Source organism: Zonotrichia albicollis, chromosome 1 (genome assembly GCF_047830755.1).
Source record: "Zonotrichia albicollis isolate bZonAlb1 chromosome 1, bZonAlb1.hap1, whole genome shotgun sequence".
Classification (NCBI taxonomy): Eukaryota; Metazoa; Chordata; class Aves; order Passeriformes; family Passerellidae; genus Zonotrichia; species Zonotrichia albicollis.
In genome coordinates this window covers 109,365,819-109,377,838 of record NC_133819.1, presented here as the reverse complement: position 1 = coordinate 109,377,838, position 12,020 = coordinate 109,365,819, and the positions used below count along the sequence as shown (strand labels likewise).

Here is a 12,020-nt window from a genome sequence, read left to right as displayed (position 1 = left end):
ATTTATCTCAACCAGTCACCAGCCATTACACTTTTTGCAACCAGAGAGAAAAAAAAATGCATAAAAATTAATTGGGAGAGGTATTTTTCTCCAGTCCTGATGCAAAAAAACATCACTGGGATCCAGTTGCAGCATTTTGGCCTCAGTTAGCATGGTAGGAAAGCACAGTGTCAGCCAACAAGAATCATGGTTCATACTGGTAAATACAACTTTCTAATCACAAAGTATCAGTTGTTTGTCTATGATTAAAACCTTTGGATTTGCTTGTGATTTTTAGCTCGGGTGGCAATGTTAAGGTCATTTGGGAACAGTTTGCAAGATGACAGGTAGAAAATTGAAGTTTCAGAAAAATATAGGAGAAGAGCAAGCTGCTCACAAGCAGTCTGAGTTGCAGAAGGAATGCTCTGGGACTGCGCTGGCTTCCTACTGGGCAGATTCCATGAGTTTTCAGGTGGCAGAAAATTCCCAGTTAGTCTGATGTTGTGGCATAAGCTGCTGCCTCATTGCAGTGGCTTGGGAAAACCTGTCAAAAATTTTAAATTTAGCATGTGTATGTCTACCAGAAATGAAACTTCTTGTAAGTGTCAAGTATTACCTGCATTTCATGAGACTGATGCAGTTGCTGCCTGTAGGACTGGTGTTCTGACAGTTCTGGCTTTGTCAGTGTCCCATTGCTTCATGTCCTTTGAGTAAGGAGCACCCTCTCCAGTGGTGTTTTAGAATCCTACTGGTGAATGTTGATGGGTTGGTGGTCACCACAAATGACCTTCCTCAAAAGTGAGAGTGCAAAAGTAAAACAAAGGTTTGCAACTTGTCATTATAAGATAATTCTGGGAATTTAAGGGAAAAAAAAATAAAAGGCAAACAAAAAACTCCTGAAACAGGACTAAGAAACTTCTGCCCACTTGCAATGGCCTTGTCCTGCCCTACAATCAGCCTCTGGCAGCTGGAAACTGAACCCCCTTTCAACACTGTAGGTGTCAGGTTTTTTTACTGCTTTTTGTGATGTTTCTTCTAAAGCAATAGTAAAATACACACCAGGACTTTGCAGATTTCCCCATGTAATGGTGCCAATATATTTCCACCCTGATTTGTAGTCTGTCTGTTATTACAGACCTTGGTCCCTTCTGAGCCCAAGTGCTGACTCTGCCAAATGCACATAGTTGTTCTGTGATGAGGACAAGGATCATCTAGCGAATAAATGGAGAACTCAGTATTCAATTTAGTGGTGACCTTGAATTTGATCTCTCTTCTATCCTTAACAGCCCAACAGTCAATCTCTGTCCTGTTTAACCCATGTCATCATTGCTGTTCTATCATACAGCCACTTCTGCAACTGCCTTTTCCTTGATACTGTACATTTAAATCGCCAAAAGAAAGAAGAGAGAACAAGGAAAGAATTATCATAAATTCTTCTTAACCTTTTTCTTAGTAGTGTCAGGAATGGCTGCACAGGTCTTTCCCAGTCTTTCTGTTCTTTTTTTCTATATTTGTCTGAGGTAGAAACCACAAGTTTGATTGATAATGCAATTTGCATTTGAGGCATCACTGGAAATACAATGGCATGAAAGGCTACTCTGGCAGAGCACACTTTTCCCCCAGGGCTGACTTTAGAAACTCATTGATGTCACTTCCTTCCTCAGTCAGCAAGTGAATTTTCACTAATTCTCAAGACCAGCTGTCCATGCTGTCAACAGAAAGTTATTAAAATTCCTTTAAAGTGAATCAAAATAGCCTAAAAACAAATGTACTGGGAAACAGGAAAGCATCAGTATTCAAAGTCCACAAACCTTTGAGCAAAATAGTGTTGATCTAACCAGAGATTTCAAACACTCTGCTTTCCTAGCAACTTGTATATCATTAGAGAATGCTAAAAACACACACCCCTTTAATCTTCTATTACCAACAATCTATTTGGCTAAAATATTAGTTACAAGAATAAATCTTATTTCTCCTAAAGATGAACTCAGTGAGCAAGGGAATACATTTCAAGAAGTCTCTCCTATATGATAGTTCTGTGGAATTTTTTAGAAGCATAGTTTTTATATTTAGCAAATAAAAACACAACACAAGCATGCAGGAAGTAATTATCATAAGAGACAATCTTATAATATAGCCTAAAGTAATCATCTTCATCGGAATAATCTATAATGCTTTCATTGAAAAGAGGAGTAGTCTCAGGGATGGGAAGGATCATTTTCCTTTAAGTAGAGTCTTTATACTGTATTTTAACACTTTAAATATTTTCACCTAATTTTAAAAATTCTATTTGTGCCACACTTATCAATATGGAAAAGTTTTGTTGAAATGGAGTATCCTTTCCAGGGCTGGAGGTGGCAGCCACCTGAGCTGGGCAGGCTCCCCTGACAGTTAATAGTGATACTGACAGCTTGGAAGTCCTGTCCTATCATTATTATTTTTAAAAACCCTCAGGGAGCACGTAGCCTAGCTGGATAGGCAAGTGTGAAATTCCTGGCTTTCCCCAATATGTGTGGACAGTCTCCAGTAGCAAACTGATACCAGCTGCCCTTTTGACAACTAGTGCATGGGAGCAGTAAATGGAACAAATTACTGCCCCTTTTGGTCAAAAAGCAAAGAACAGATTTGAGGTGTCCTTGCTGCTAGAGTCCCAGACAGCGTAGAAAAGCAGTATTCTGTCTAGGTTTTGATTTTATCTCCAGGAGCACACTGAAGGACACGGCAGAAGAAGGCCAGAATAAGGAAACAAGACTATAATTCAGCTTGCCACTCTGTGGATAATATCAGGATAGAATTTCTCCCTGGGCCAGTTGGTGCTGAGCCTCAGTCTTGACACAGGCATTCAGCTTTATTTTAAGGTAGTGGCAGAAGTTGCTTTTCTCCTCCAGTGGTCACATCGTGAGCTGGATGCTACCAGTCTCTTGGTCACGTAGTACATCTTGCAACATTAAGAGGCTTCATACTACATGTTAGAAATTTTTTTCTCCCTTTTGAATATTTAAGTATTTTGTGGGGTTCCAGGTTAGCAAGATTGGCTACCTATCTCAATCTTCTTTCTATCACATCTCTTTTATAAGATTTAACTCCTTTATATTGTTTATTTTAGGTGCATTTCCATTTCAAACTGTCAAGTAATTTCTACATGTTAAATTCTGTTTCTTAATTATAGGTTTTGATTATTTTTTTATTAATTTACTGTTTGTTGCTCTGCATGTCCCCTATCATATTGATTAGAATATATGCAAACTATTTTTTTTCTTTCCCTTTCAGAGTCTGGAAAAAAACTGCAACAAGAGACAATTAATCAGGTATTTGGACTTTTCGTTAACTGAATTTTTCAGACAGTAGAGTTGTGGCAAGTAGAAAGGAGAACTTCATGAGATACACTAATATTAGCAATACAGGTGTGCTAAGGAGCACGTGTCAGACAAATTCCTGTCTCTGCAGATGTGTTGAATTCACAAGAGTTGCCATCATTTTCATCTAAGATTTACCATTTAAGCAATTTAGCTCATTTACTTCCTGTGTTGGTGCTGAGGACAAAGCCCAGAGGTAATTTGTTCATTGGTATCAAATTTTGCAGCACAACATTATGCCTTTTTTCCTTTCTGTTTGTTAGTATTCCTTTTAAAAGGCAGAAAGCTACTGATATGAATACCTGAACAACACATGTAAGCAGTGTATCTTAGTGTTTCTTAGGTTATTCCTGCCATGAATTTTCATTGAGACTACACTAAACTGTGACATTGCTTGCAGAGGTGTTTTCCATCCTGTCTTTATCACAGTATCAAGAGTAATTACTTATGAAAAAACCTTTATATATTGTAATTTGTCATTTCAACATCAGGAAAAGCATATAGGAACTAAACTGAAAAAAAATTCTAACCAGAAAGAGAGGAAGAAACCCAGAGTTTACTTTCCTCAGTGACATGCCCTTGTGGATTGAGAGGACCCAACTCCACAGAAGCAGTGTGCTTGCTTGTCATTCTCTGGCTTCTTGTCCTCTTGCTGAATGCTGGTGTCCAGATGGCATATAAATGGGCATCTGGATTGTTTGTGAGATTTATTTTGAAGTGCCACTTAAAAGGCAGTCATTAAAATATTTGCAGTGCAGCAATTACCCTCCCTTTAGCCATCTTCCTTCTAAGCTATGTATGGAGGCATCACAGTAATTACATCACAGTTATCTGTGAACTGATCACCAAGGTGAAGGACTAACTTGACGGGGGACTGACCACCTAAAGCAGCCTGGTTTGGGTCTTACAGCAAGTCCCCTGCCATGGCAGAGCATGGCACAGATGCCAGTGTGTCACTTCCAGTGGCCTGAGCTGGCACCACTCAGCACCAAGTAAACCCTTGCATGGCTGGACACTTATGGGAAGCCTGGTCCTGTGGCACAATGCAATATTCATAGTTTTTACAACATTCTTATTATTGAGAAACTGATGGATAGGTATCTAGTCCAGAACATGGCATTGCATAACCAAAGGAAATCTTTCACTTTTTAAAATAACTGTAGAAATATTTTGGAATTTAATGGGAGTTATGTGCTTTGACTGAGAGTTTATATCCTAGAACAAGTCTAATTAGTTTTTATAACCGAAACTGCATTTTAAAATTAGCCTGAAATCTCTTGCAAAGCCACTTTTGGGAGTCTCTGTTGGCCAGAAGGGGGGGCACTTGTATTTTTAAACCACAACTTGAGGCAACATTGGCAGTGTGTGAACGGTTGATTGGAGACCTAATTCTGCACATTTTCTGTGTTACAAAATCTGCTCGGTGCATGCCATTGCCCTTTTCTGAGGAAGAACGTATTGTGATTAAAAAAAAAAAAAAAAAACCAAAAAAAAAAAAAAAAACTTGCCATGTTTTCAAAGGGTGGATAATGTGCTGTAGTTTGTGTGGCCGGTCTTGGTATTTTCCTGCATGCCACTGTCTTGCCTTCATTGAATGGCTCACCTGCTCTGTCTCTCTGCAGTTAACCTAAGAGTATCTAATTTTGGAAGAATACTATGTTGTCTTGATATGCTGAATGTACTAAATAAAGCTTTAAAAGTTGATTTGTGGACATGCCCATTTAAATGGCTACTACTTCAGCTGGTGATGTCCCATTCCAGCTGAATATCCTTTGGATTTCCAAGAAGAGTATTTCAGAACAAAAATCAATTTAATTTTCAAGTTTTTCATTTAGGGCACAATTACATAAGCACTTTATATTTGATTTGTACTTGTATTGATTCAACAAAAATATTTAAATGAGTGTTGATCATGATGGAATATTTGTAATTGGAAGATTCTTTTTATTTTCAATACTGAAGTTAAAATTTTATATGCAGGGTAAGATCCTTTAGTCCCCTTTAAGTTCAGTTCAGCAACAGTGAGTTAAACTGGCTGCCAGTAATTTAAGTGAGGGAGAAGCTCTCTGCAGAAGATGGATGATGTTACCACTTGACAGGAGCAGGAGTGCAAAGGGGCAAATAGCAGGAAATATCTTGTTGAGAGGTGAGTGAAACAGAGAGGGGATGGAGAAATTATAAAGCTGCTGTCCCGGTGATCTGCTGGGTAAACCCTGACTGTCTGTGTTCATCTGGGACCTCTCTAATCTTGAAGACCACTGTGGTTTCTGTGTGGTTCTTAGCTCTTCTAAAGCCTAAGGAAAGTTTAGTGACACATGACATAGACAAAACACTAAGGGAGTATGTGCTTCCAGAAACCTTTCACTACAGTTGTCATCTTCACTAGCTTTTGTTCCCTTTAATCATAAGTCATCTGCTGGTTTTCCTCAAATACCATTTTTGTCATTTATGTATATAAATATGTATATTCATTTGACAGCTATGGTCATCTACCACCACCAGTCAGCCAGATGTAGCACACACTCTGCCTTTCAATACCTGTTTTTAACTACCTTTGCAACTCCAAGGGTAAGTCCTGGCACCAATGTACAGCTGTTTACTGTAGCATATTAATGACAGCCGAGGAAAATGAAAGGAAGCAAGAAAAAAAATCTTCTGTTTCTATGTAACAGTATTGGCAAAACAACACATTACAAACCACCAATCAAAATGTGTCTGGGGAAATCCTTTATGTTTCATCCTTAATGCTCATATTTGCATGTGTTGTCTTCTTAATATACACTCCTACATACCGTTGTGTCCAGTGCCTCAGTCTCTGAAGGAGTGACCAAGAATATGTGTTATTGCATTTAGAAGTTGAAGTTGCTTGCAGAGCCAGACTTTTGGCTTAAAATCTCAGCTGTGTTTTTGCTCAGACTTGAGCCTGTCCCTTCTGCAGTGATGCTGCAGGTCAGGTAGGGAGACCCCACAATATCTGTCCCCCTGTTTTGTCACTGAGGAGTTTTTTGTCAAGGCAGACTCTCTTGAAGTGGCACATCCCTCCCTCAGTCAGTGCTCTGTCAGGGAGTATTCTTCTTTCTGTACGTGGGGCTGCAAAGCAGGAACACAGAAAGGATAATGATGAGGCAATGTACTTGCTGGAGCTGGGGTTGGACCATGGATTACCACAGCTCTGACATACTGTCAGTATGTGCACACCTTGTACCAAAGAAAAGAAGTCAAAGATAACTCAAACCTCTGTTAAATGACAATATAAGTTTGTTGCACAGATCATGATGAGGAATATGACTATGACCTGAAGGTTGCTTCAGGCACATGGTGTAATAAATCTATATTAACATGATTGAAAACTTCACAGTTCAGACCAAACTCCTTAGCTGCCCTTGTGCACTGCTGTAGTTTGCTCCAGTTTTCTCCTCTATCCCCTTCATCATCTCAAATGACCCAGCTAAAAAAAACTTCAGTCCATTTATGCCAACTTCCAAGTCCTGCCACTTTGAGGTTATCTGATAGGTATGATCCTTCCTTCTGTTTTCCCAGTTTGGGATCATATTCTTCAGTGTTACATACTTCATTCTCCCAAAATTAAGAGTTTGAAAATCTATGAGAGAGCTAATGCATTTAGACCACTAAACAAACTGAACTATTGTTTCACCCTCATAGGCTTTATAGAATCACCTAAAGGTTGAGGTTGGAAGGCATCTCTGGAGATCATCTTGTCTAACTCCCTTACTCATAGAGCAGTTGCCCAGGATCACCTCTGGCTGGATTCTGAGTACCTTCAAGAATAGTAGTTCCTCTGCTCCTGGATATTCCTGGATGCCTGTGCTTGATATTCACACAGTAGAAATGTATTTTGTTGTATTTATATGGAATTCCTTGTATCTCACTCAGTGCTCACTTCCTCCTGTCCTGTCCCTGGACACCTCTGAGAGGAGTCTGGCACTATCATTTTTATTCCCCCCCCTTCTTCCCTCCCAGGTTAGATACATTGATAAGATCTCTCCAAGCCTCCTCTTCTGCAAGCTAAAGAGCACCAGCTCTTTTGGCCACTACTTGTTTGTCACATGCTCCTAACCTTTAAATACCTTGTTGCCCCTTCACTGAACTCACTCCAGCATGTCTACATCCATGTCCATTTATACACTGGATGCATTCCAGTATGGCCACATCTCCTGCACTGGGAAGCCCAGAAGTGGATACAGCACTCCCAGTGTGTCTATGTCTCACCAGGGCTGAGCAAATGTGAAGGATCACCTCTCCTGATCTGCTGGAATTGCTCTGCCTAATGCAGCCCAGAAGGCTGTTGGCCTTTTTTGCTTTGAGAGCACATTGCTGGCCCGCAGGCAGCTTGTTCTCCAGTACCCTCACGTCCATTCCTGCAAAGCTGCTTTCCCACTCTGCAGCCCCCAGCTTGTGCTGGTTCCTGGGGTTGTTCTTCCCCAGCTGCGGGACTTCGCATTCCATTTTGTCAGATCTCATGAAATTCCTGTTTAGCCATTTCTCAAGTCTGTTGAAGTCCTTGTGATTGGCAGCACAGCCCTCTGGTGTACCAGCCACTCCTCCCAGTTTTGTACTGCCTGCAGACTTGGCGAGGGTATGTTCTGTTTCATCACCCAGGTCAGTAATAAAGATGTGGGACACTTTTGGACCCACCTTGGGGCAGTAGTGAATGGCCTCCAGCTGCATTTTGTGCACAACTGTTTGAGCTTAATTTTTCAGTCCAACTCACTGAGCACTTACCTGTACTTCATGAAGGTGTAATGGGAATGCCAAAAGCCTTAGTAAATTTGAGATGAACAAGATCCAGTACTCCCCTCACCACTGATTCAGTCATCTCCTTGTACAGGACAATTAGATTGGTCAGGCTCAATTTCCCCTTCAGAAATCCATACAACATGAGATTTAGCTGGAGGACTGTCACCAGTGGAGCACCCCAGAGGTCACAGCTGAATAAATACCATTTAACTTCTTCATTATGTACTAGGATGATGGGATGAAGTGTACCCTCAGGAAGTTGTCACAGGATGTAAAACTGTGCTGAGGAATTGCTGATACAACAGAGGGTTGTGCTGCTGTTCAGAGGGGCTTCAACAGGGTGGAGAAATGGACCAACAGTAATGTCATGAAGTCCATCAAGGTGAAATGCACCAGGGGAGGAATAGTCCCTTGCTCTGTCATGCTCCTAGGTAATGAGGCAAAGCTGATCAGCCTGTCATTTCCTTGCTATCCAACCTTAAAGATAGGAGTGATGTTTGCTTTCTTCCAGTCCTCAGGAAACCTTCCCCAGTCACCATGATCTTCCAAAGATAATAAAGAATAGGCTCATGGTGACATCCTCCAGCTCCTTCAACAGTCATGAGTGCATTCCACAAGCTCCTTGTTTCTGTTCCTTAAGGACTTGTTTCTGTCTCGTTTGTTTAAATATTCCCTAAGCTGATCCTTCTTCACCAAGGGAAACCTTCCTTGCTGCAGGCCTGAAGTGGGGCCTTACCAGTGCTGAGTACAAAGGGACAAACCCTTTCCTAGTCCTGTTTGGCCATATTTTTGGTACAAACCAAGATTCCTTGATTTTTATCAAAAATACAAATGATTTTGATACAAACCAAGCCCTTGGCCACCGGGGCACACACAGTGGCTCGGATCCAGCTGCTAACCAGCGCCCCCAGGTCCTTTTCCACTGGACAATTTTCTAACCACTCCTCTTTTCCCTGATCCACTAGGTGGGTCACCTGGTAATCTCCTATAGGTTCTCATTTGTTCACTTGTTTGAGGTGGACAGCTCTGAGCCCTGTCTGGTTGAATATGAGATCCTTCCTGCTCCCCCTGCACATTTTGTATCAGTAAGCAGATGTGGCATTTTTTTAAAATTAATTTTTAATTTTTTATCTGATATATTATCAGATAAAATCAGTTGGGGAAAAATGTTCCATTTTTCCCTACACATAATATTTTCTTTCTTCCAAGCTGATAAACGTTGCTTCTGATATCATTCTCTGTCCCCTTTGAGTTCAGATAATGTAACAGTCCTTCACTGATTAGTTCATAATATATAGTCACTAAGATGGAGACTCTCAGAAAAAAATGCAGGAGGATGTACTTATTATTTAAATAAGTACAGAAGACACTTTTATGTGAGAACCTTCTGAGTCCCTTGTGGAGGAAACTGTTTCTCAGGCTGTACAGACAGGAACATAAGTGCAGTGTCTGAAGATAAAAATATCTTAAATTTTATGAAAAATTATTCTTTTGGGGAAAAAAACAAACAAACAAACATAACAATATGCAACAGATTGAATGCTCAACAGAAATACTGAAAGACATGGTGAGAGGTTGGAGCAATGAAGGGCAGCATGGACTGGGAAGTTGCGTGGCAATCCCAGTTATCAGATTTCTGTCTCTTCTTGCTCTGTAAAATGGCAAGGTTTTTCTACCAGTGTTAATCAGAAAGTAGAAATCACAATATTCACATGGGCTAGGCAATTATTATCTTTCTGTGGTTTACAGACATGGAAAAACGAAGTGTGAAGGTCAAGGGACTTGCATAAAACCAAACACTGTGGCTCTGGTGGGTGCAGCTACCCTCAAACACAGTGCTGTTCTTATGATTCCTGTGCTTCAGGGAGGGATGGTGCTGGAACTAGTTAATGTTTGGGTGGCACACTGATCAGCCAAGGTACTGCTTGCACATTAATGCATATTGGGGGCATAGCCACACAAAAATCTGCTACAGAATAAGCCAGTGTATTTTCTTTTACCTGTGATAGACATGACAGCCCCATTCAGTGAAACAAGGTCAGCCAGTGTGAGGATGGAGTGTACAGTGAACAATGCCCTTTGTCAATTCACAGTCTGTTTTTTCCCACTGTAATTTATGAATGCAATCATTTCTCAAGTATTATTTTTTTCTGTCTAGAAATTAACACACAAATTTGTTAAAAGGGTACAAATGTAGGCAAACACGTATTTCAGATATTTGCCTACCTAGAGCACATTTACATTTCTATTTCTTTTTTATTTACCAATAAAGTCATCTAATTTGAATTAAATGCTAATTTTGATTGAAGGGAAAATGCTCTGAGACCTCTAGAGATCTTAGCATCTCTTCCAAAGCAATTTGGGAGAAATTGAATTCTTCATGCCTGAATATACATTAATATTTTTCATTGAACTTAGTTTCATTTGAAACTTCTCTTATTATTTCTAAAACAGCAAGATGTCTTGTTTATGCTGGAAGATAAGTGTGTTTACCTGCAAACAAGATAGAGATGGATTCTGTTTACCAGAAACAAAAAAACCCTGTGAATCTTGCCACAGCCACTAATGTGAGGAACTCTGCTTTGTGTGCAGGAGCACGGCATTAGATTTCAGGCCTCTATTCTCAAAGCACTTGCTGGGAAATGGGAGCCAGGGTTTTCAGTCCAAACGTGCAGGATTAACCACCAGGATTAACGCCCAGCAGTTTGGTCAGCTTCCTGCAAAATATGTCTACTCATGCAGACAAGGAAATGGGTACAGGGCCTCTCCTGTGCAGGCTGGGTGTTGATCAGCAAGGGCTAAGACATGGATAAAAAATCCCTTCCTTGGATAAGAAAATGTTGGTATCCCTTTTCTTAAGAGAGGAAAATAGATGTTGTCTGAAATATGAAATGCACTCAAAAATTCCTGCCTGGCTTGAGTTGTGAACATGCAAGAGATGCTATTTGTTTTCAAAGACGTGTTTCAAATAGACTTGAAAATAGCAATTTTGAGAATTGTATTTGTCAACAGCAGGAATTGTTTAGGTCATTTGATTTGCTTCTGTGCTTTAAGTTATGAAAAAGTAGGCACATTAGCATTACTTAATGAGTTAAATAAGAGATCAATATGCAATATACAGAGATTGCCTGAGAGTGTCATCTTCAGACTTAAGCTCCCTCTGCACATAAGGTAAACCTACTTGTTAAGAAGCACTATGCTTCATAAAATCAATATTGCATGCTTAGTTTAGTGAATTTTGAATTTCAAGTTGTTTAAAGTGTTTTGCTGTTCTGTACAAAAATGTGAATGAGTGTTGGTGAAGATTTCTGGCCACTGACCACAGTGTTTGACTTAGGTTTTACTGATACAGGGGAGAACTGAGCTCAGAATCAAACAGTTTGAACACACCAGTTTACCTGTACCCAAAACAAGTGTTGCTAGGTAGGGCTAAATATGGTCAAGTGTTAAGAGGTCCATGACCTGAAAATTGCTTTTTATTAACAGGGCATCTTAGCTGAACATCTAGGCTGACATGCAGTCCATGCAAATTGGCTGCAGAGAGAGACAAGAGCTGTCTGGGCTGCAGTGGCTCTGTGCTTATTTTCAAGTCTGTAAGTTATAGTGCAAAGAAACAAAGAACCAGCACCATAAAACTGTTATCAGAAGGCAAGACAAGCAGCATCAGCTTTGCACTAACCTGAAACCAATTTATTATTGCTATCAACTGACCTTCCCTATAATGTATTTATTAGCAATAAGGGAGTGGAGTGCTTTTTTTATTTGCTATACTTGGTTGCAGTTGTATTGCTGAGTCTTTAATCTGTCACACAAAACTCAGTTTCTGATAATAATAGCATCTTTATTGCTACTCTTTCTATTATTTATGCCTTGATCTTTCTTATTCCTCCCATTCAAAGCATGCTTTGGAGAATCCAAATGCTTTGA

General features: G+C 40.1%; 1 protein-coding gene across 12 annotated transcripts in view; it reads left to right on the top strand.

Annotated features, from left to right (window-relative positions):
• The window catches only part of CHST9 (carbohydrate sulfotransferase 9), an 89,143-nt gene that overhangs the window by 66,970 nt on the left and 10,153 nt on the right, over nucleotides 1–12,020 (top strand). For 7 of the 12 annotated variants that reach the window (XM_074550020.1, XM_074550005.1, XM_074550013.1 and 4 more), the window contains one exon: nucleotides 3,250–3,287. The exons of 1 other annotated variant lie outside the window; for it this stretch is intronic. In XM_074550020.1, the coding sequence (XP_074406121.1) occupies nucleotides 3,250–3,287 (38 nt within the window). Of the gene's footprint in view, nucleotides 1–2,879; nucleotides 2,948–3,249; nucleotides 3,288–5,814; nucleotides 5,904–12,020 lie in introns of those variants that run through there. 4 more of the 12 variants (XM_026791045.2, XM_026791043.2, XM_074550047.1 and 1 more) reach the window with 3 other exon arrangements.